General features: G+C 45.7%; 1 protein-coding gene across 4 annotated transcripts; it reads right to left on the bottom strand.

Moving 5' to 3' along the window:
• Positions 1-792: 792 nt before the first annotated feature.
• epha2b (eph receptor A2 b) lies at positions 793-23,239 on the bottom strand. 4 transcript variants are annotated; one of them, XM_079273498.1, is made up of 17 exons: positions 23,121-23,239; positions 22,348-22,427; positions 20,391-21,039; positions 10,145-10,300; positions 9,446-9,805; positions 8,940-9,070; positions 8,480-8,651; positions 8,271-8,370; positions 7,523-7,578; positions 7,303-7,428; positions 6,408-6,593; positions 6,175-6,236; positions 5,861-6,070; positions 5,570-5,719; positions 5,255-5,448; positions 4,039-4,194; positions 793-2,597 (listed from the first exon to the last, which is right to left on the bottom strand). In XM_079273498.1, exons 1-17 carry the CDS (start codon positions 23,203-23,205, stop codon positions 2,489-2,491), a joined length of 2,982 nt encoding a protein of 993 aa, XP_079129624.1. In that variant the 5' UTR covers positions 23,206-23,239; the 3' UTR covers positions 793-2,488. The 4 variants fall into 4 exon arrangements, with proteins under 4 accessions (XP_079129624.1, XP_079129623.1, XP_079129622.1 ...); XM_079273497.1 differs by having other exon boundaries at positions 6,396-6,593; XM_079273496.1 differs by having other exon boundaries at positions 8,480-8,681.
• Between the last annotated feature and the right edge of the window lie 534 nt (positions 23,240-23,773).

Consider the following 23,773-nt stretch of genomic DNA (forward strand, 5'->3'; position numbering starts at 1 on the left):
CCAAGAAAGATCACGGCCTCTGTTAAATGAATACAAACATCAGATTTTTCAAGCTTACTTTTATCTCATGCGTCTTGCTTTAATATCTGGTTGATTTGATTACAAAATATTAATCTAAAACAAAAGAAATTTGAATTGCTGACAGGAGTGCTGATGTGTGTTGTGTACAATGTGTGTGTGTTCATGTCTGGACATCAGTAGTGTAGTTCGATATTATGTGACAAGTCAAAGTCCTGCATTCAGAACCTTACTGAAAGGAAACAATGTAAGTATTAACCAGCAACACATACTGATAGTACAAAAAGTACTCATCCTGCAGCAAATTGTCTGTCAGCGTTTTACCATTAGAAATAAAGTTTCTGGATTAAAATGACTGCTGCATTAATGTGCATGTTGCATTTTACTGGTGCAGATGTTTATGTGGTTGTGCTAATCTTAACACTTAAACTACATATACTATCCTGCTAGGTAGTTTAATTTATTTAGTTTAAGAAGTAGGAGCACAGGGTGCAGATGTAGTGAAGTAGAAGCATAAAGTTCTAGTATCTCATATTTGTACTAAAGTATACTTGATTAAACTTACTTAGACACTTCCCCCCTGCAGGTAATGAAGCACATGCATGTTTATTCCAGGTTCAAACACTGGAATTAAACCATACTGCAGCATTATGAGGGTAGCCAGGTGGAAGTCTAACCATCCGGGCACCGTCTAAAATAAATAAAGCGTTCCTCTGCTCCGTCTTGCACCAATCATACAGCAGGCTTTGCCGAATTAAACACAAGACTCCATCGCTCCACAAATGCAGTGAATTTTTATGATTGAGAATGAGAGCACAACCTTCAATTATAATCCCAGCTCAGTGTTTTTCAGCATGAATAAATAAAAGTAAAAAATAAATAGGCTATTAAATACAGTATAAAACAGGCAAAAAGGAAAGGAGTTTGCTTTCCGATGAAGGAACTCTCAAAAAGTTTGGAAAGGCAGCAAAGGGAGGAGACATCACTTGGGAAAGTGATGAGAACTTAGAAAAATAATCAGTTTGGTAATAAGTGAGATCATACAAAATGTACAAAAGGTAATTGCAACCTGTCAACCAGAGTAATAACAAAATCCCTTTTCCAAAGATGGATCTATCCACTACAAGAGCATCATAGATGCATTTGAAAATACAGTAAAAATTCAAGTAAAGGAAGGTGTACATCAGTAACACAATGATTTGCAGTCATCAATTAAGAGCACTGGGGAAACTGTCCACTATACATGTCCCACTACAGCGGCACGCTGCTTCATTAAAAACAGAAGCAAACTCCCACTAATGTCCCACAAACAGGCACTTTAAAATGTCTTTGAATGTGTGGAACGAGCCAGGCACGACATTTTTAAAGAACATAGTATCGTCCTGTCAACATGTCACACCGAAATATGAATCAATATAGCTTCTAAAAAAATAAATGACATTGAAATTGCAAACCAAACTATTATTAAGTATGAAATCATCTCCACAACAAGACTCATTAAATCCTCTTAACAGGAATTTGCATTTTTTGGCAAACTTCACCCTCTCCCTCTTCATTACCAGCACGCTATGAACAGATGGATAGCTTTCTAACTGAAACTTATTCAATTCACACAATTTACCACTTCTATACAATTTCATTTTGTTCGGGATTTTGTGTGTAATCATCCTTTTCCATGCAATTCTGAGACAAACCAAGACAATGAGATTCTAGATCCAAGTGCTACATTATAAATTGTCACCCCAACATTTTTTGTTATCTGTACACAGAGTACCTGATATATATCCTCTTTTATTTTTCATACAACATCACTTTCATGAGTATAGCTTAATTTCTGCACAGATCCAGCAGAAGGCCAGTAGCAACGCCAGGTCCGTCTGTGTTTGTTTATAGACCGTCTCTTTAACTTTGGGCCAGCTCAAGCGATCGACCCTCCATCCTCATTGGTCTGGAAGTGGACCAAAGTGCCATTTAAAAAGGGAGACGTCGCGACATCAGTGCCAACCTCCACGTAAGTGAGGGCTGGGCTCCACACTGTCACACTTACTGCGTTTGTTTGTTTGATACTGGATGCAACAGGGTGCAATTTTGTAAAGTTGAAGCCGTTCCCAGAACTGACTTGATTGTTGATTTTCTTGAAGCAGGAATGCGAAATGAGAAAAAAATAAAACAAACTGGAGGAATGAATTGTAACTGTACAGAAGATGAAGACAGTAAAAATAGAGATCTAAATATACAGAGTCTACTTGATACATCTATTGTTGTATATTTGCTCAATTCCCATGTGGATAAGATGAAGAAATCAAAAATGTACAGCAAGTCAGTCTGATTCAGTCGGCCCCCAATGGATGGCACATGTCTCTTGGTCCTGCCGATTCAACGCCGTGCCTGCAGTTTCGCTCCAGCTCAGCTCAGAGTTCAAAGGGCTGCCTGCTTCAGAGCCCGCATTCAATTCCCTTTGTTGTCACGATCACACTGCGAAGACGCTCAGGGTGCTGGTCTGGTCCTTTAAACCCAAGATGCTGTAGGCGATTCTTTTCAAATGGCCAGGCAGCCTCACGCCGATGTTTTTAATATCCCTGTGAAAGAAAGGAGACGTGACAGAATATAAGAGGAGCAGCACATGGATTTAAACGTTGGACTTGTTCCAACACTTTTCACGCACAACCTCCCTGCCTCTTGAGCCTTGTAGTAATCACCAACTCATCCAACGTGCTAGAGTGCCAGCCTCCACGCCAATCCTGTGCAGAGCTCGATCGCTGAACCAGCACGGAAAGGTGGGGGGTGTGTTCCAAGTTAGCAATCTGCCGAGGTTTCAATTTATCGCCGACATTAAAAAGGGTAATGACTGGGGGCTTCGCTCTTCATGAGCACATGATGCAAACCTGCAAGAGCTCCGGAACGCAGCAGCCCAAAGTCAAAGCCCTAATTACAGCCTTAATTACTTAACGAGGATTCTCCCCGTTGACCATGAATCACTCGTCTGGCAAGCAGAGGGTGGGTCGTAAATAACCGCTGGTTTTCCAAGAGTGCTACCAGATGCCCCGAGATGGAAACATGGGGCCATGAAATCACACCATTCTGTATGACAAACACTTCAAAGGGGTTTGTCGTCTGATTTACAGTCTGCCCATCTCCCCAAATTAGGAGCAAGACCTGCTGACACACTTACACTACGGCAGAGGGAAGGGGGTCTTGTTGGCTGGTCATGCGGTTAGGAAAAGCTCTGGCCCTCATTATTGCTTCAAAACAACCATATATTATGTGCTTCACTATGGGTGAGTCCATTTCATTAAATTACCCCCATAGCGCTCCTACACATCTGAAAAGATCCAATAGCTTTACACTACCCTGTGATAAGTTCAGAGGGTATATTCCAAGTGCACCTCTTCAATCTTTCTACAAGTATAAATGTCGGGGCCTTTAAATCTCATCCATCTATTTCAGTTCCTTAATCCCCTCGAGCTGCTGCTGCTCCATAGGCTACTCTCCTCTTCCTCCCCTCCTTTAATGTTGAAGAAGCCACAAAAGGCCTTTGCCCTAAACAGGCAAAACCGGTGGTTTTCGGGGCTCTAGCAAAAGTGCTGCACAGAGCTGCCTACAGTGAAGGGAGGGACGAGAGAGAGAATGGAGAGACGAAAGAATAATAAGGACTGCAGAGACCACGAGCCACCGCCCCACCACAAATGAGCCCACTCCTTCTCCTTCCCTCCATTACTTTTTCCATCTAAAATATTTCTCAAGTTGTAACTGAGGCTGGAGATTATATTGTGCGCAAACTATTATGCAGGCTATATAAAAGCAACTTCTTTTAGAAAAACAAATACATAAACTATAAGGGGGGGGGGGCACAACAGACTTCATCGTGGGAGGAAAAACATCTTTGCTGGTTAGAATTTATGCCGTAATTAGACAACAAAATGTTCCTCTTCTTTGCCAAAAACACACGGAACCAAATAAAGTAAATAGATCGAAACTCATTATGTGGAGTCACCAAATCTGAAATCATGTCCCACTCACTCATTCTTCATCTGCAGGACCTGGTCCATGGTGACGACCCCAGCGCAGTTGAAGTTCTCACTGTACTGACTCATCTTGATGGACTCCAGCCACTCGGACACCGACCTGAAGGGGGAACCGTCCGAGCCGCTGGTGCTGGGCAGGCGGATGGATACACTGCAAGCAAAGGAAAGTAGATCTAAATGATAGTGATCAACAGGCTTTCCCACAACGAAGGCCGATGGTGGACGACTGTGCAAGAAACCAGTTGGTGATGAAAACCAGTTGGAGCAGTGAGGGCGAGAGCCAATTAAAACATGAGCTTGACAGCCTTTTGTCCTTTCATACTGCTCCCTCACAAAAGGGAAAATATGCATTCATACACACACACACACACACACACACACAATCACATACAATGGTGCTTTTGTTATTCCCTGGCAGGAGTGCACACACGTTTCTGTCATTAGCCTGGCGGCACGGTGTCAGTCTGTCCTTGTAATGGTTTAAGTAGAACATCTTAAAGCTATTGCCTCTCTTCCCCAAGCAATCCTAAATACTCAGCCCATTTTGAACTTGAAGTAAACGGGGAGCTGCTGTTTTTAAGCAGGTCCAGGTCAAGTCGGGAGAAGTCCAAGTCAATGTTCAATTCAGGAGGGAGACGAGACCGGGTTGTGAAAGAGATGACACCAGATTACGACAAGGTCCCTGGTTTGGTTCCAGCCTGCACGTCGTTCCCCTCTCTCTATCCCCCCGTTTCCTGTCTTTATCTCTACTATCAACTTTCTTAAAAATAAAAAACTATATTTTTATTTTTCCTGTCAGAGTTGTTAATAGCCTTTTTACATGAACTCAGACCATGTCCCTCTTATGCAGAGGCCTAATGATCAAATACTGGTCATGTTTAAAAAAAAAATACTGTTTCTTTTTAGGCTAATAGCTCTTTCTAAAGTTGAGAAAGGTTCCACTTCTTGGAGGAAACCACATGACTTTCGGTGCTTATTATCAGAGTTTTATGCCACAAATGGCGAAACCAGAACCAACCAGAAGGGAGACTGAAAGAGTACAAAAGGAGCTAACAGAAGTGAGACTCAACATTATCTTTAAAAAAAAGAAGCATTGGGAAAAACCTTTGGTTGTAAGGTGGTTTCCAAGAACTGGTTGGCAGCTGCTGAAGGGTCGGCACTGGACGAATGTGCGTTTCAAGCCCTTGGTCTTGTATGTAACTAAATCTTACCGTGGGTCAAAATCAGCGATGGTCTTCAGGGAGTCTGGGCTCCGCAGCAGCTTGTCCAGCAGGTTGACGATGTCCCCAAAGCGCGGCCTCTTGGAGCGATCCTGGAGCCAGCACTGCAGCATCAGCTGATAAACAGCTGAGGGACAGTCCATCGGAGCTGGCAGCCTAAACGCCTCGTTGATAGCCTTCATCACCTGCAAAAAGATTTTAAATGTGATGAAATCTCCTCTCCCTGGTAGGCTTCTTTTCTTTTAACATAAAACGTTGGCCCCAACAGCAAAACCTCAGAGAAAAGTGCAATCTGTAAACACTTACCTCATGGTTACTCATGTCCCAGTAGGGCCTCTCGCCGAAGGCCATGACCTCCCACATGACGATGCCAAAACTCCACACATCGCTGGCTGAGGTGAACTTTCTGTATGCTATTGCCTCTGGAGCCGTCCAGCGAATTGGGATCTTACCTCCCTGTTCAGGAAAGAACACGTTAGAGACAGACAGACACAAAAAAGACGACTCTTCTAAAAGCCAACGCTGTACCTTGTAATGACATGACTGAGGTGGAATTGTTTTTGCTTGACGCCAACAGGAAGTTCCATGTCTACTTACGCTTGTGGTGTACGTCCCCTCGGGATCGTCCTCCAGCACCCTGGATAGGCCGAAGTCTGACACTTTACACTCCAGGTTGTTGTTCACGAGGATGTTGCGGGCGGCTAGGTCGCGGTGGACGTAGCTCATGTCAGAGAGGTACTTCATGCCCGCGGCGATGCCGTGCATCATGCCCACCAGCTGGAAGGAGGGAAACTCGCCATCGTGGTCCTGATGGCAGAAAGTGAACACGGATTAATTTAGTTTTGTGACCAGAAACATTTTCCAGACAGCAAATATTGTGTACCGTCACAAAAGTAAAGTGATGGACTTACCTTAAGATACCTGTCCAGTGCTCCGTTCTCCATGTATTCAGTCACGATCATGGGATGTTTGACTGCGTGCGCACACACACACACACACAGAGAAAAAAAAAGAACAAATTATGTCCCTGAACATGGATAATGCTGTCGCATTTACAGGAATGTTTTATTAAATGTGCACTATCCTTAACAAATAAATAAAATAACTGGGCCAAAAAAGCAACAAAACTCACAGAAATCCTTACATTTGGTCACCACCCCCTCCAAGCGAATTATGTTTTGGTGGGAGAACTGGCCCATGATGGAGGCCTCACTCAGAAAGTCCTGCCTCTGCTTCTCTGTGTAACCCGGCTTCAGCGTCTTGATAGCCACCGCCACCTCTTTCCTCCCCGGCATCTTCAGATTGCCACGGTACACCTCACCGAACTCCCCTTCAGGAAACAAACATCAATGGAACGATTGATTTAGGAAAGGGATATCAGGTGGCGGGGCGTTTGATATTTCTGCTCAGGTTTCTAGCTGTAGGGGTTCGCTGTGCAACAGAGTGAGAATAAGGAAGTCTCTGCGGCCGTTTCGCCTGAGGCTCTCTCACAGAGGTGTGTTGTTGGCTGGGTGTTGAGAGATGCTATGTTGTATAATTGGTGGATGGCCTGTGGTGTGGAAGCATGGGAATCAGCTGTCACATGAGGATAATAAAGGGGGGGGGGGGGGGGGGGGGGGAGTGTCACGGCCGTGGGAACTTGGGTGGGGGTGTAAGTGGAAAAAAAAGACTGTTGGTTCAAAGGGTAAAGGTGGTCACACTTGAATAAACGTTTTAAGAATTTAAGATGTGGGCAGGGCCCGGGAAGGTGCTCTGATATCCTTCCAAAATACTGTTCCTGCAACACTTTCTTTGTGTACCATAATTGTACATGTCAACTGCAGCCAAAACAGATTGATCTCACAGCCAAGAGTTGTCTCACAATAAAATGTCTCAACTTGTTGTGCGAGAGCTCAGCCAGATAGCTGATAATCTCACTACAGTAACCAGTGAGCTGTGGAAAATGCACAATATCAACAGCGAATTTGGGGATTGGACAAATCTTTTAACATCTCGGAGTTAAGCCCCATGCAGATTGTCTCAACGGGGTTGTCACTCACCCGCTCCAATGACTTTCTGTTTGGTTATGTGGCTGGGGTGGATTTCAGTGGCAAACTTCAGGACGGCTATGTTAGGGTCCTCGTACGTGTGTGGATCGACGTAGGTCTTCAGAGGCTTCAATTGCTCTGTGAGAAGAAAACAAAACATTGTTGTATGTTAATAAATTAATTAAACCCATTGAATAGGGTGACAAAGAGATGAGAGATTTGTTTTGTCGACCTGAACTGGAGAAATAAGTGTCCTCTGGGCCTTGTCTGGAGTGAGAGTTTCTTTTCCTGAATAAAAAGATTAAAAAAAAAAAAAAAACATCTGCAAATTAATATCCCACTTTCAAAGAACAAATGTGTCTTTACATCATCTGCCTGATTTAATATCAATGGCACATAGCAACCTTTGTAACCATTTTTCAAGAAGTTCTAAGGCTTTCAAAAGGATCCAGACACTGGCGCAATGCGTCCATTCACACAGAGGCGGCCCTTTGATAAAGGCTGACGGCAGACTGTGTTTGCCGAGCCGATTTCAAGACTGAAAGACAGACAAGCAGGCGGGAGGGAGGTGGACAGACGGGCTACAGTCTGCTACAGTACAGGCCCAGGTCACCTTTACAAAGGGCCTGCGGTCCGGTAAAGAAGGAACCAAGCGCCTCTCATCACCAACAATGTACCACCCCGGACCAATTCCCTTTCAAAGGCCCTCCCAACACTCACTAGACTAGAGTACAACCATTGAGCAATGACAAGGCACATTCAACGCAAATTCTTCCCCAGTGAGTGCTGGGACACAGATCCAGATAAAGAGAAAGTTGGCTAAAGGAGGAAAGAAAGAGAGCGGTGAGGAGAGAGTGAATGCAAAGGCCACATGGAGGCCCCACAAAGGAAAAGCAGAAGAATGAGAGAGGAAGCCAGTGAAGGAGGACTGATTAACAGGACAGAAAGACGAGGAGAGCAGCAGAGGGGCGGTTGCTGACCGTCTGCGTAGGAACAGGAACAGGATCACTATGAACAACATGGCCGCTCCCACGACTGCTGCGCCGAAGATGACTGCCGTGTTATTTTGAGTGAGGTGTCCTGGAATAGACCAAAAAAAAAAAAGAGGAAAAAAAAGACAGACATTAGAGACATCCCATTCTTGAATGAAACCTGTGAAACTTTTGTTCTTGATTGTTCCCCTCTGTACCTTCGTGGGAGGTCTCAAATTGTTCCTCAATGCTGGAGCCTCCAGGACTGCCGTCGCTGCTGAGGGCCTGCACCCTGAACAGGTAAGCCGTGCCAGGGGCCAGATCGCTGATGTGCACAAAATTCTTCTCCAGTATGCGCACGATGTAGGTAGTCACGTCCAGGTTATCATCCTGTCCAGGGGAGATGGGGGACAAATTCAGCTAATGTTGAAAATAGAGAACAGATTAAATTTTAGCATTCATGTTAGAGGGATGAATTCTGACATTTATGATGGCAAGTCCTCTATCCTGTAACATAACATTTACGCTGGACTCGTGCTGATAATCAGATCAAGAGCCTTAAAATGATGAACGGCATTTAATTTATCTTAGAAGCACCTTTAAACTTCTACAGTGGTGACGGTATAATAATACTATTAATTTAAACAAATTTCAGGAGAATAAACAAGAGTGAAGCACCTTCTTGCGGTAGGTAAGTTCATAGCGGATGGGCCGTGGTTGGACCCGTGTTCGGGGGGATACATCCCAGGAAAGGGACAAGCTGGCAGAGGTCCTCTCAACCAGTCGCATCGTGGTAATCCTGGGGGGGTCTGAGGACAGAGAGACACTTCAGAAACTTTGGGATGCGAAAAACCACCCAAAGTACCAAAAATATCCCTCCTCATAAGAGCGCTCACAAGCAAGGACCACATCACACCAGTGTGACTTTTTTAAAAAGGTAAAGGATGTTGATGAATAGATGCGAGGAAGGAAATTAACGTGGGGGAGGAACTCGTCGGTTAAAGACCGATTGATCTGCAGTTCGGCAGTTGGAATCTCAAACCTAGATCAACTAGTTTACTTGATTTCCTCTCACCATGGGAGCGTGATTCGACTTGCAGAGTTGTCACTGCCTCAGCGATAGCGTCGGTCATTATTGTAGCACTAACATCATCACACCACCCCCTCTCATCAGCAGCACTCACCTGTGTAATGCAGCGATGTAGTCAGAGCGCTGGTGGACCGCGGCCTATTAGATCGTGGCATCGCCTGACTGCCGAACGGCGACACGCCGCTATGTGCCTCCACGGTGAAGGTATAGTTGAGATGTGCGTCCAACTCGCTCACTGAAACCTTGGCTTGGGTCAGGCCTGTGCTGGCCGGCTCGTAGCGGATTTTCTCTCCGCAGAGCTGGCAGACACTGCCCTCGCAACGCTGGCATTCGACGTTGTAGGTGATGTCGGTTCGACCCCCGGTGTCCTCGGGCGGGCTCCAGGAGAGGAGGAGTTTTCCCATGGAGAGCTGGGTGGTGGTGGCCACCAGGTCTCGTGGGGCAGAGGGGAGGCCTGAACAAGGATTGGGAAAGGATAGGGGATGTTTACTAGAAGCAGGGAAGACGAAAAAACAGGAAGCAAAAGTGTCGGGATTCCTCTCTGACATGACAGTAAAATCAGAAGGTCCAAAAAAACAAGTGCTGTTTTGAATTTTATAGGATGTCCTAAAATTCAGAGTTCCGATTCTTTATTGAAACCCATGAATAATGTTTAATCCCTGCACAGTCTGTTGGGTTAAAACTAAAGTCACAGGTGGAAATTAAATCACATCACTTGGAAGCTCATTGGCAGCTAATATTTCCAAATGCTCTCATTGCATGGTTCTCATTAGGGATCAAGGGGACTCGTTACCTGAGCAGGGTCCACTAGCGGGGTCAGTTGGGGCCCTGTAAAAGCCATCCGTGCAGGGGCAAAACAAAGCCCCAGAATCCAGCCCCTGGGTGTTGGCAGGACAGAGCTCACACTTGTTACCGGATGCTGCGGCTTTGAAGAAGCCTGGCTGACATTCTGCAAACAACAAACACATTTGCAGCATGAGCAGGTGGACGAGGACAATGTTGACTTCAGGCAACGTCTCATACCACACAGAGCAGAACCAGTTGGTCCAGATCATTCAAGCCCCTTTGGAAGATCAGTAACGCTGTATGAACTCTTCACCTCACGAGCACCGCGACAAGGCTGAGTGGACACGTTCTTATGTCGAGGCTAAAGGTGAGAGTTGGACAAGTCACAGATATATGGGAGGGAAAACAGAGGCGAGGCTCTGCACTCTACTCATTAAACCACTGTCTATTCCAGCGAAGTTGCTGCTCACATGAACCCAACCCTGAAAACAAAAAGAACACAGACTCCCTGCCTAGTCGGCACTCCTACTCTTTACTTTTTTAACCACCAACCCCCCCTCTGTTACCGCTTTCTTACACAACAAACACAACCAGTCATCCCACATTCCACAGCAGTAAGTCAGTCTTCAGTGTTGTGAAATAAAGACAAGCAAAATCATAAACGTAAGAAATGGAAGTGAAGCAGCCAAAAGCAGAGCATCCATTTGTTTGCACTCAATGGTAATTTATGTTTTTTCTTTTTTTTTTTTTCTTCTTTCATAGACATGCAGACCCGCATTTGATACGGTATCGCCTCGGTAGGATGATACCAAATTTCACATGTCCAACTCAGAATAAAGAAATCCAGGTAGAGGTTCCAGCTGTGCATAGCGGTGGTGAAAATACGAACTTAATACGGTGTGAAATTTTAGAGAGCATAAAGGAGAGTGAAAATGAGACGGCCCCCTCTTTAACTCTGCAAGAGCATTCCACCGGCTGCTGCTCATGTGCTCGCACCATCACACATTCATAGACACACACATTTGTGTATGCACTGCACACATCCACCCACATGTATGCACAAAACACACATACATGTATGCAAAGCACACCCGTGGCACACATGGCTAAATCTGACATCAGAAGAGGGATTATGTCCACTGCCTGTCACCTGTTCATGTCCCTCTGCACAGGCAGTTAAGCCACACCACGCCCGCCCACCCACACCCACACCCCCCTAACTCTTTTGCCTGCAGTGTTTAAATAGCCCATGACAGATGTCATGAGATGTTGACAATGCAAATGAGAGCAAAGATAGAACAGAAGGCGAAAGATGCAAGAGAGAAAAGACACAAAGGGTTGGGAATGAGGAAGAGTATGGCAAGATGGAGATCAGACAAGTTAGAAAGAGGACATGAAATTAAGCGCATGTGGGAGATTGAAGTTCATGCCAGAAAGTTGAGACCGAGGCAAAAACACAGTTTCGATGTCAGATTCCAGTAGGATTGAATTGAAAAGCAGAACCAAGGACAAAGACGATATCAGATTCACTCGGAGATACCGTCTCGGCCTATGACCGCCTTTCACTGCGGCTCACTTGAATGAAGTTAATTTGGAAGCCGCAAGTGACCACACGCAAAACGGAAAGCACACGGCTCCATTTACATGATATCAAGGGGATTTACTCGATTGACCATGAGTTTCTCTTCGGCGCCATTCAGCTTATTCCATCACAGCGCTTGGAGCTGCTGTGAAGAGGTCTGCATTAGCATCGGAGCATGACAACAATGGTCTCAGGAACCATACTCGCCATGAGAATCATTTGTAAGTTTGTATGGTAGGCTTGCATGAGACTCAATCCTCCCCCTTCAAGACTGCATCTCCTCTCCGTCTTGGCCAGCTGTTTCACTAAACAGCCACTCATTAACGCGAATGAGGCGGAGGTTGGGCGAGGCCGGAGTGAGGTGCTAGGAAGGAACAGAAGGTTCGAGAAAGACCGAGAGGAACACTGTATCCTGCCGAGGACTGAAGAAAAGAGGGAAGAAAGAAAAGACAGGCCAGGGCGAACTCTTCCATTGAGAAGGGGGAACAGCTGCTGCCTCAAACCCCGATTCATAGCCTACCTCTCCTCCTCGTAATCCCCAAATTCCTTCCTCCCCTCCCAGTCCTCACTAAAAAGGCTCCCAGCTAACCCATTAACATTGCTATTCACCACTGACTAGCAGGCAAGGAGAATGCCATGCCATTCAAGTGCTGAAAGAAAAAGAACATACACACACAAGCATTGCCGATGAGAATAGCCGATGAGAATAGCCGAAATGCCACATGGCAACTGAATAGAGGAGGACTAGCCTCTTTTTGGCGCTACAGTGCAGGCTGCAATGCATCGTGGTCAGGTCTGCGGAGATGATGGCCTTACACTGTGAGCCGCCTCTATAATCAAGATGCATTCCAGTGCACACCACCCAACAGTAGGCCTGTAGCAGAGCAGCTTCAGTTTCCGCCCAGTTCTCCGTTATGAAGGTGAATGAGTTTCTGTTCCTTCGATATAATGAGAAACAAAGACAGTAAGTAGATGATGCTCTGCTGGAGGTATCCAACGAGAGGATTCCTTGACAAAAGAGCAAAAGTCCGGCGAGAGGAAACTCCTCGGTTCCACAGTGGAGGAGGAAGGGCTTTGAATTGTTGCTGGACACAACAGGAAGCAGGAAGTGTGAGGCTGATGCAGCCTTCCTTCCTAACGCAGCCAATCAATCAAAGCATGGAAACACAGGGAAGCGTGACCAAATGAAGACTCAGAGCGGAGACTACCAGAGTCCTGAGACAGAATAATGACCGAAAAGGAAGCTAAAATGTGTTGACCCGACATGAACGTGGGCTCTAAGCACTGAACTACGGGGGGGGGGGGGGGGGGGGGGGAGGGGGACGTACGCTCCTGGGACGTACTTTTCCCGATCATAAGCAAAAGTTTCTCAGCCTCTTCTGACTTGAAACATCTGACAAACTCAAACCGGACTTTTTTTCCCTCCCCATTTGCTAAAGAGCAAGGATCGGTTTGTCATTTGAGAGGCCCCCGTGCGCCTTGAGTGGATCTGTGTTTGTTTATTGGGAGTGAGTGCAGGGGCCTGTTACATTCTGGGAGCCTGAGTGGCTCTGGAGTGGGAGCCCCCTAAGGGCCCCCCTCCCGGTTTGTCGGCAGAAGTTAAGATGGATGAGATTGGCGACAGTGATGAATGCATGGTCGGATAGATGGATGAATGGGTAACATGGGGGCTTGACAACAGAAATGGCCCTCAGGACTGGAAGAGTAAGTGGTGGTGGGGGGGGGGGGGGGGGGCACAATCGAGTCCGATGCTGGGCTTTTTAAAAAGGCAGAAAGGTCATGTCTGCCTCAGGGTAGCGCATGGCTTACAGGGAGTCAGTGGCCAAGTAAAACAAACATGTTCGTGAGGTGGAGGAGGAGGGAGAAAGAGTTGCAGCAGCAGCTGGAGGCTTGCCTCATGAGGAGGGAGGTTAAAGTACAGCCAGTGAACAAAAAAAACATCATGGAAAAATAAATCCTTAAGAAACAAATACAATATCTAGATCTTTATCAGGGCATCTGGAGGATAGGGGTGTTTTCACTTTGTCTGTGCCCTCATCTACTAAACTTCTCCTCCCCATCCCCCATTTTTGTTTCCGAGTTGGTCAGACCCGTAACTTGCAATATGTCATGTCATTTTGTTTGTATGCGGGGTGACAACATGTCATTAGCCTTTTGGGGGAGTCGGGTTCTGGTGAAACAATGAGGTCTCTGATGGGGGAGGTGAGCGGGTAACATGAGCCAGGGGTCACTGAGGTAGAGGAAGGGAGGGAGCAGGGGGCAGTAAAGGTGTAGGAGCTGATGGAAGTGTGTGCACGTGGGAGGGGGGTGGGGGGGACATTAGTCAAAAGGATTAGCTGACCAATGGAGCAGCTGTAAGGGCATTACATCTGTTTTACAATTGCACTCAGGCTTTCATCTGGGGTTGTTAACAAACACAATAAATTCCCTGATCCCCTTTCTCCTCTCACTCCCTCTGTCCAGCCCGGCAACAGGAGGAGGAAATACAGGGAGTGAAAAGTGGAGTCAAGAAGGCACAAAAGATACTAAACATGGTTTAAAATAGAGTAGACACTTTTAAAAACACCAATCCTGGCTGACGTGAGTCACAGAGGCCTCAGTTGCACCGCAGTCATGGTCATTTGGCCACGTTTCTCCAGGTGGCAAACACAACACCATTTTACTGGAGCACGCAGAGCCAACAGGTCACGCACTGGATGCAGACAACCGTCTGCTTCCTGGTTAGGGGATAGAGGCCAAAATGGGACCAAATGCACCAATAAACAAAATGACTTATCAGGCAGTACAACAAAATGGAAAGTGGCTGAGCGAGGCCGCTCGGAGCGGAGCGACAATGGAAAGCCCTGAGCCAACGGGTCGGAGAGTCACCGAGGGATTAGGTGACCTCCGGTTTCCGCTGCGGGCTCGTCCTGTTAGCGGTGATGGGTGGGGCGGTAGCTGGTGGGTGGCGCTGGGGGGGGGGGGGGGGGGGGGGGGGGAATGACTGACTGACATGGGGGAAGGAAAGTGCTGACCTCACACACCAGCCGTACAATACAATGTGCTTCACATTGGTCTGGACAACCCCATCACAACACACGCATACACACACCAACAGCCCCCAGGCTCAGGAATGTCACCAAGAGGAAATATGTCCCAACTTCCCCACCACAACCAACACACACACACACATACACACACACACAAAAAAAGCCAACAATTGCTGAGGTTCAGTTATTTCACTAATGACAGACATTCACAAGCTAAATTAGGAGACTGAATTTAAACACATTTAATTGGTCGTTATTGATATTTGAAGTAACCAACCCCAGGTTAAAGCTGCACCGATCAATATTTATGTGTTGCAATAGATATAACTGTGTGAAATGTAAAAGGCCTCCTTTCATGCATTGTTTTGGTATTCCAGTGTGAAAACTCTGTTCTCATCAACACTGTTAGCAGCTAGTTGAACAAATGTGAACATATAGCAAGCAGGAGACCCAGAAGTTAGAGGCCAAACCAGGAAGAAGAGAGAATATTGGACTTGTGTTTTATCTGGTGACCAGAAACAAAACTCCAAGTTACTGCGTATGTTGCCGTGCACCTGCTACATGCGTAAATGAGCTAACATTACCGTTTGATAACGAGTTCGCCATGTCAACTTTTCCAGGTGGTAATATCCGAGATGTGTAGTCAAAGTTAGAAAATTAAATAAGTCAAGTACTGCAGCTTTAAACTACTTTTGTCCAGAGACCAAAAATGGCTCATATACTGTTTTCACGCTTAACGATTCAGTCAGTGTTCAGGCTAGCAGTGCAGAAGTAACATATCTGATTGTATAGTTGATATTGAGTGTGTTTTACACAGTGACACCTCAAAGGCTCAACCCACAGACTGATCCCACAACAGTGCTATCAGCTCTAATCCACATTAAAGAACCATCGGCCCACCAGATCTCCTCTTTGCTAGATTTCCTGTCAACTCGTTCACAGTAATTGCCAGTATTCTGTTCACTCCAAACGCGGCCCAACAAGACGGTGCATGACACCACTTCAGTGCCTTCAGGGTCCCCCCCCCCCCCATTATCCAACCAACTCCCTCAAGTTCAGCCCGCTAGGCAGACATTACCTTGGCACAAGATCTGAGGAATCCCCAATTCAAAGTAATCACGGCTGCTTTCGAGAGCAGGGGAAGAAAAGGAGGTTATATCCAGCCTAAAGGAGCAGCCGTGTCCGATAAGTCGGTGACTTACGACTTTATTTCAGCGACTGGCTACAGGGGTAAAAGACGAGAACATTTCAATGTAGACTTTATTCTGCAGCAGGAGATGATTGATGTGTAATCCGTTGTAAACCAGCTAAATCAAATCCCTGAGATCCTGAGGTATGGCGCTATGTTCCCGTTCGTCAGATAAGCTGAAATTGCACAAGACTTTTTGGTCTTAAAAGGTTTGGGGGTGATTACGATGAACCAGTTGGTTCCAGGTACGAGCAGATTTAAAGACTATTGGCATTGAAACACTGGCTCTCCAGCATGTATTTCCAAGGGAACAATCTGCGTCCAAATCTCAAACCCCGTCATAAAGTTCACCAACAAAAACAGAAGCGGACAGCTGAAGTTTACATTTCACCTCCACTAAATGTTTATGCCCTAACCACGATGAGAACAGGGCCGGTTGTTGTTTTCTCTCCGTTGCACTAAAACGCTGCGATTGGCAGTATTGTTCAAACTTAGCCTCTATTTATCTTTACGAGTCAGTCTCGGAGAAATGTATTTACCAGTGAGAAAGACGAGAACCTCACAGTCTAAATCGTCCCATCAGGGCCGTGTGAAACGGGATGTTTCAACTCTATTGGTGTCATATTCATGACCTGCACGCCAGCCAAAAACAACAGTGGCTCTGTGCTTTCACGGACAACAAGAACACAACACACAAAAGGAAAACTTTTGTCCGTTTGTTATACTTGGGACAGCTTGTGCAGCAGTGTACGTCTGAGAAACGTGCATTAAGAACTGCAAAATTGTGACGGAATCGAGTGTTGAGATAAGAATCTATCAAATAAATAGAAGATGAGAGGCGGAAAATTGATGCAAAAATAGAAAGGCTCTCCAGGGGCCGCCAGGAAGTGGGGAGAGAGGTATAGAGGATGGCAAAAAAGGATTGCACAAAGGCAAAAAAGCATGCAGAACCTGTAGTTACTTCACTTAAGAAGCACAAACACACCCAAGTCAATTACTACCCATACAAATCACTCACCACAGCGCGCAAGTCACAGCTACAACTTAGTCACCAACTGTTTTGTTACCTCAGCTGGGGATGAGTTTGGAGACACGGACCGAGAGGAAAGGAGGGGCAGCGTGAAAATGGCTTACTGGAACCTCTCTGGCTCTCTGGAATAATAACTTTACTGGAACTCAGTGGACAGTTAGTTGTTCCACCGAGGCGCCATTCTTCACCAAAACTGCCCTCAGCAGTCCAAATATATCACATTGTGTCTCCTGGCATTAGAACCATGACATGGGATTAAGTCCTATTTGTTGAGGCTTTCGAGCAGCTGATGAGGTGTGGACCTGGGCGGTTCAACACACTCCTGAGGACCAGCCAAGGCAGCCCGTGGTCCTTTGTGGGGTTGACACACGGTATGCAGCTCTATTGTGCCAGGGAGGATTATGGGTAAGGAAGGGGGCAACAGGCAGCGGAGGAAAACTGTGTCAGTGTCAACAGTGAGTCACAGCGCTGCTGTCGATTTAAAAGCCAACCGCTTAGCTGCATAAAGAGTTACGATTGTTTTCCAGAATGAAAAAAAAGTATGTTTGTTTTGAATGCACGACATTGTGGTGTAAAACAGGAGCCAAATTAAATAGATTACGCCACTTGAAAAGCCATTTCCACCATGTTTTATTGTTATTTACAGAATTTATTTATTTTTGCAAACAAGTTTCAGTCATAGAAAACAACGAAGCTTTTCACTTTGTAAATTTCAATGCAGGACTTTTCCTAAAGGAACATTTACAAATACTCATTACTTGTTGAAGATTTAAGTACTTGTTTCACCAGAGAAATATTTGTATTATTGTTGGATGTTAGAATATAAAGGGCAGGGAAAAAGAATAACACATTTTTGAGAAAACAAAGACCGTCTTCATCAGGCCATCGTCAGTCTTGTGTGGATTTTGGCAATAAACACAAATCTTGAGAGCAGCTTTCACTGGGCTTACTCTATTTCTGATTAATTTCATAATTGACGTTTTTGAGAGCCAAAATAAAGATTTGTTTATAGAAGTCTCTAATGCTTCCATAAAAAACAAATGCCTCTCTACTGTTGACCGATATGATCTACAACCAGTTCATTAAAGCCCTTACATTTCTTGGTAGGTTTCTGCAGCACAGGAAGTGATGCCTTTTTATCTTTACAGTTTGTTTGTCCGCAAGACTGAAGCCGTAGATTACACGAGCAATGATGGACACCAAGAGAAGAGCGCCGAACACCACCTGCAGAGACCTCAACTGGAGTTTAGGGGGGGGGGGGGGGGGGGGTTTGACGTACTAGGGATCTTTAAGCCAAAAACACCATCGCGGTAAGTGCTGATGAGGAGACGCGGACAAAAACCAGATCAAGTCACAGATTGCTACTTTAACAGATCCCGCGGGGCCGAGGAGTCATAAAACTGAGTGAACACATCACTGAACATGGAAACCTTCAAACCAAGGAAGAAAAAAAAAAAAAAAACACCACAATTGAAGTTTTGCGTTTTCCCCCCCGAACAGCAGGCAGCACAGGAAAGAAGTTGGGAGAATGATTAACTGTGTGTCTGTATGAGATTCCACTTAAAGCCCTACGCACCATTCATCTTGGCCCTAGCTCTGCAACCCTGTGATTCATTTCCACCCTCATCTACAACTGCCCTCGTGTGTCTCCGGCTTCTCATTTGACTTCATCTCGGTAGTTTTGGGGGGTTTTCTTTGTTTAGTAATTTTTATGTGAGGGCTTGACCCGGAGTTGCTCTTCCCCCCCTGGGAATTCCACAGGTCTGGAGTAATGTTCGGAGGCTCCTTCTCAGCAAACTGATCAGGAATGTACCAACCAAGGGGGAGAGGAGGCGGAGGTGGGCTCCTCCGGCCTCACGGGGAAAACACAGCACTTCATTGTTCTCATACCTTTGCATTCCATACCTCACCTCTCCTCTCTCTGTTTTAAAATCACACCCCTCCGCAAAGCAAATCCTCTGTCGCTTTTGAATGACTTTTCTTTCACTCCTTCCTGCCTCTCCTCCTCCCCAATCATCTTACCCGGCACTTTCCCGCAGCTGAAAATGATGTACTGACAGAAAACTTCATCACTTTTATCGCTCTGTAGCCAATGGGAGGGAATTTATTATAGACAGGCTGCATGTGGATTTACAACTGCAGTCCAAAGTGTATGTTCCAGAGTGTGATTAGGCATATTACCTGTGTGTGTGTGTGGGTGAGGTCATGTGTGTGTGTATAAAAGAAACTTCCACAAAAAAAAAAAAAGAGGGGGAGGATGACTTGGGGCTGATGGGAGTCTTTAGGTGTTCTGACATGGAACAAATTCCAACATGCCCTTGCATGCCGGCCTGTGTTGTATGTTGACATACACTGCTGGAGTCACACAATACACCCCAAAGCTGGGGCTCAGTGGATTCACGAGGGGCAGACGGATGTGGCGAGGAGGGCCCCTGTTTTCTGTGATGCTTGAGATGAACAAAGTCAGTGAGGCTCAGAGGCCTCCTCCTGCCTCCGAGCCCCCCACCCCCCAGCCTTGAAGATGCTAATCCATCACAGTACAGTAGCCTTCCGGCTTCTTTGATCACTTACTGTCAGTCCGACGGCCGTTGCCACAACAATAAAATCCTTATTTGCAGGACTTGAAACACAGCGACGCCATGGCAACAAAGTCAAGGGGCCGTGTCATGGTTGGACTACGTAGCACACCCATGTCGAGATAAGAGAACACACGATAATGAGGGGGCAGGAAATCACCTGATGCAACAGGCTGCAAGTTATTATGACCTACAGTATGTGAAGCGTTGAGAAAGGTGAAGTGTTTGAGCACGACTTCAACAACTCTTTTAAAATGTGTGGTTTCAAAGACCACAACACTTCGGAGAAGATTTTTACGCAATGTCTTGCGAGTTTATGAGAATTTTTTTTCAGAACTAAATGGTAAAGAGTTAAACTGTAGGTGTAACCTGAACGTGAGCTCCCTTAGAACTGAAAGCTTTTCTCACTGCCCAATGTTAGCCTTGATGACACAAGGGGTGTATCACTTCATAGCACAAGCACATGATCGAGGCTTGTACAAACACTTCCTTAGGATCTTAAATAAGACTCATAGCTGAAACTCAAAAGCTCACATTCGCTAATTTCATAGGTATCGGCTCAAGGTCAGGGACGATGCTGGGACATGCACAAGTAGCTCTAAGCATTCCTTCCATTGCACAGTAGCCTTGTTAGCCATGGGGAGAATTCCACTGAACAATGATAATAACACGTATGATGAATATCCGCAGCATACCACACGTTTTGCAACAAACGGCAATTAAAATGAAGATAAATGACTAATGTTCGTTTTAAAACTCTCATGGGAACTGAGATGGTGTGTCATCGGGGGTGCCTGGGGGCAGAAAGACTTTTACAAATACCAAAGATTCAACCGCACGCCCTTACCTTGACACGCATCTTTGACTTCTTGATAGCCCGGTTTGCACTGGCACTGTCCAACTGGCACCACCCACTCCCCATCCACGGTGCAGTAGATGCGGGGCATCTTCTCGCTGACGGCGTTGTCCACGCACACCCCGGTCACTTCCCTCAGCGCCTGGTTTTCACCACCGGCCACGGTCTCCGGGAACGACGCAAGGCTCTTCACTGTGTCTGGGCAGGTTTTGTAGTAGACCCTGGTGGAGACAAGAGCGACGCAGGCGCCGATGTCTTGAAAGGCCAAATAGAAGCCTTTCCGAGACAGGTTCTCCACCACTCGCGTCTCAGTGTTGATGTGCATTGCGTTTTTGCCGGTGATCTCGTCGGGCGCTATGGTGGCCACTTTCTTAAACTGGCCCTTGCGGAAGGTGGTGCCCACGTCCGCATCAGACTCGGACGTGAAGAGGTTGAAGGTTTCCTTGCAGGTCAGCGAGGTGCCATCGAAGGAGTTGCAATCGCGTACGATGAACTGGAGCTCGACAAAAACCCGCGAAGCCGACGGCTGCCGCTGGATGAAGGTGGTGCGCAGCCAGTTGTCCTGCTCACGTTCCCCGACATTGCAGACCGAGTAGGTATAGAGCTGAGAGCCGTTTAGGGTCCTCTGGATGAGCTCCCACTGAAACAAAACCACACAAACCAACAAGGTTAGAGGTACCAACACTGACCCCTGGGAGCCATTATGGGCCTTTACAGCATAACAATGCAGAAAAACCTCAAGGACTGTGTGTGAGAAAGCATTTCTGGCATTGCAAAGATACCAAATTATTTCCAATTCGGTCTTTCACATTCTGTCGCTACTATTGGCATCTTCCCCAAACAGCGTTGCAGCTTTAATACCAAATGCTGCCACAAATATTTTTGGGGAAAAAAGCGACATGTTTTAACGTAAGCTTGGCTCTAGGAACAACTGGCCCTCACGGGGGCAGAGCCTGTGGTTTGCTCTCTGCATGTAGCCACCGTGCTATTAATGAAAGGAATGTGCTTTGTTAGCAGAGTGTGTGGTGCCGCGTTTACACAAACACCTCTATTAAACAGCTGGTGGACATTATTCTATGAGGGGCCTTTAAAACTTGAAATAATAATTGTCATAAGTGAATGTAGTTACATGACATGCACAAGACAAAATGTTTCCAACCAACCTCAAGAAAGTACAGCACTTGATGCACATTAGTGCAAAAAGTGAAACTTAAATGTCAAAGGGATTATTTAAGCAGTCAAACCTCCAGTTGGTTGAGCCACTGTGAACAGCACGCCTGCACATGCCGTTGAGTCATCGGCACATGAAATGAGGCTATTTACAGTGAATTTGCATGAGCTTGCTTGGTTAATTACTTCATGGAAGAAGGCACACATTCCTCCTGTGTTCTGGCAAAGAGACAAACCGCAGCATTTGGGTGCAACAATGTAGCTATTATCTAGACGCATCTCCAAAACGTAGACATTTTACCCTGGTTTGAGGAAAAGGTAGCTCTGACTGATTGGCCCCATCTAAAACCCCTCCCCCTCTAAGAAGAGGTACCACATGCTGCAAACTGTTAAAGTTAATTGCTCTCTACCATACAATTCTGGAGCTGAAGCCCTGAAACCACAAGTATTCCTAGTTCAGCGCTAGCAGCGATTCTGTCTGCCTCGGTTTTGGTGTAGCCCAGACACGCTCTGCAGGCAGCTCCTGATAGGATCCTACAACTCCAATATCCATACTCAAGCAACAATTAGACTTAGCTTCCACATTGTAGAACTACCTGACATGTACACACAGACACAAGGCTAACCACACACGTCAAATGGTCAAATAGTTCTGCCCTTGAGGATCTCAGTTTGGCCGGGCCCTTTCCTGTGCATTTTCTCCAAGCAGTTGTTTTGTCCTAAGGCAAATTCCAAGTGGAAACGTGGGAGCTGCAGGAGAAGTCTAACCGGTACTCACCCCGAGCTTGTCTCCCTGATCTAAGGGCCATGTCAACCAGCCCAGTTCACCTCCCGTTGCCTTCATATCCAAAAGCACCTCTGTGGAGACATGAGAACACAGTCAGTACATGGAAATAAACCTTTGAGCTCATGCGCATTTTGACTTAGAATGAATGGTAATCAATCCTACTTTCTTTCTTACACAGAAGTTGGAACATTTACAAATGAAATGGTTTTAAATCACCTGCATATTAACTCAAAATCTGACCAGATGTAATTAAAAGTCAAATTTCACAAAACAAACAACTTTTTCGAAATAAAGGTTCAAAATTCTGGCTTTCTACGACACAGCAACTAGAAATAAACTGTCATATACTTTGAGAGTTTCTGAATGTCAAACTAATGGGTGTAAAATAAACACTGCACACGCACACACACACTGATAAACGGCTGATACAAAAGGAAGTAAATATTTTCAGAAACAAGTTGCCAGAATTCACCTGCTGACAGAGTTTAGAGCAGCGCACATGCAGGCATACACTTTCAGCTGAGTGATTCAATATTAAACTTCAACGAAATACATTTTTATGAACTTCAAGATTTTTCTTTGTATACGACTTTGAGAGACTACAAGACTGTCACCGGATTAAGAAAGTGGGTTTCCTGGTTTTAAAGTTTCTTAAAAGGAGGTTCCCCGCATGGAGCACGCGCTTCACTTCAATAAACTCTCAAAAGATTTAGCCTCGTCAATGATTGAGACTTCTTTTTTTTTTTTTTTATAAAGACACTCACCTTCTTTAGTCTGTAAAGTTATTAGTATGCCGTGAATTAGTACATATGAAAATAGTAAAGGTCTGACTCCAGTGAAGAAATCCATTTGGTAAACTTTTCCCTTCCGCTCCGCTCCTGAGCTTGGCTGGGACTCTGAGAGAAGAACGCTACTCTGTGCAGCTCATTCACAAACCAGGAGGACGTCACAGACTCCGCCTGCTGGAATGTGCGTGTGCATGTGTGTGTATGTATTCGTGCATGCGCGTGTGTGGGGGCGTGTTCAGGGGGCGGGGGTAGAGGAGCTGGAGAGGGGATAGTGGCGCATGAGAAAGTTTTGCAATTCTGTCAGAGATTTTTGCAATTTCTTCGCACAAACGCACGTGTAGGCTACAAGCTGTAAACGTTTCAATTTGAGGTACAGCCCGATGCATGTCTGTTGAGCAAAAAAGAAAAGAAAATAAGGAATAAAGAGAAAGTTGGGTTATTTATTTGTTCTTTGTTCCTTATTGTATTGATTGGAACAACAAATTACTATGTGGGTTCACACTGTATAAAATGTGCTTATCTTACCTATGATACAGCGATGGAGACCCGATTCAGCATTATGACCATAGATGACCGAAATAAATAAATAGTTCTGTGAATATTCGTGGATCCTACAGTACATGTGTGAA

This window comes from Melanostigma gelatinosum, assembly GCF_949748355.1.
Source record: "Melanostigma gelatinosum genome assembly, chromosome: 8".
Taxonomy (NCBI): domain Eukaryota; kingdom Metazoa; phylum Chordata; class Actinopteri; order Perciformes; family Zoarcidae; genus Melanostigma; species Melanostigma gelatinosum.

Excerpts from the sequence above, each read along its gene's own strand:
- epha2b (XM_079273495.1), bottom strand. The coding sequence starts at position 23,205 with ATGGATTTCTTCACTGGAGTCAGACCTTTACTATTTTCATATGTACTA. Across the intron at positions 7,579-8,270 it reads TTCCTGTTCCTACGCAGACG|GAAAAGAAACTCTCACTCCA; the intron begins GTCAGCAACCGC and ends CTTTTTATTCAG. Across the intron at positions 2,598-4,038 it reads GTCCTGCAGATGAAGAATGA|GGATATTAAAAACATCGGCG; the intron begins GTGAGTGGGACA and ends TTTCTTTCACAG.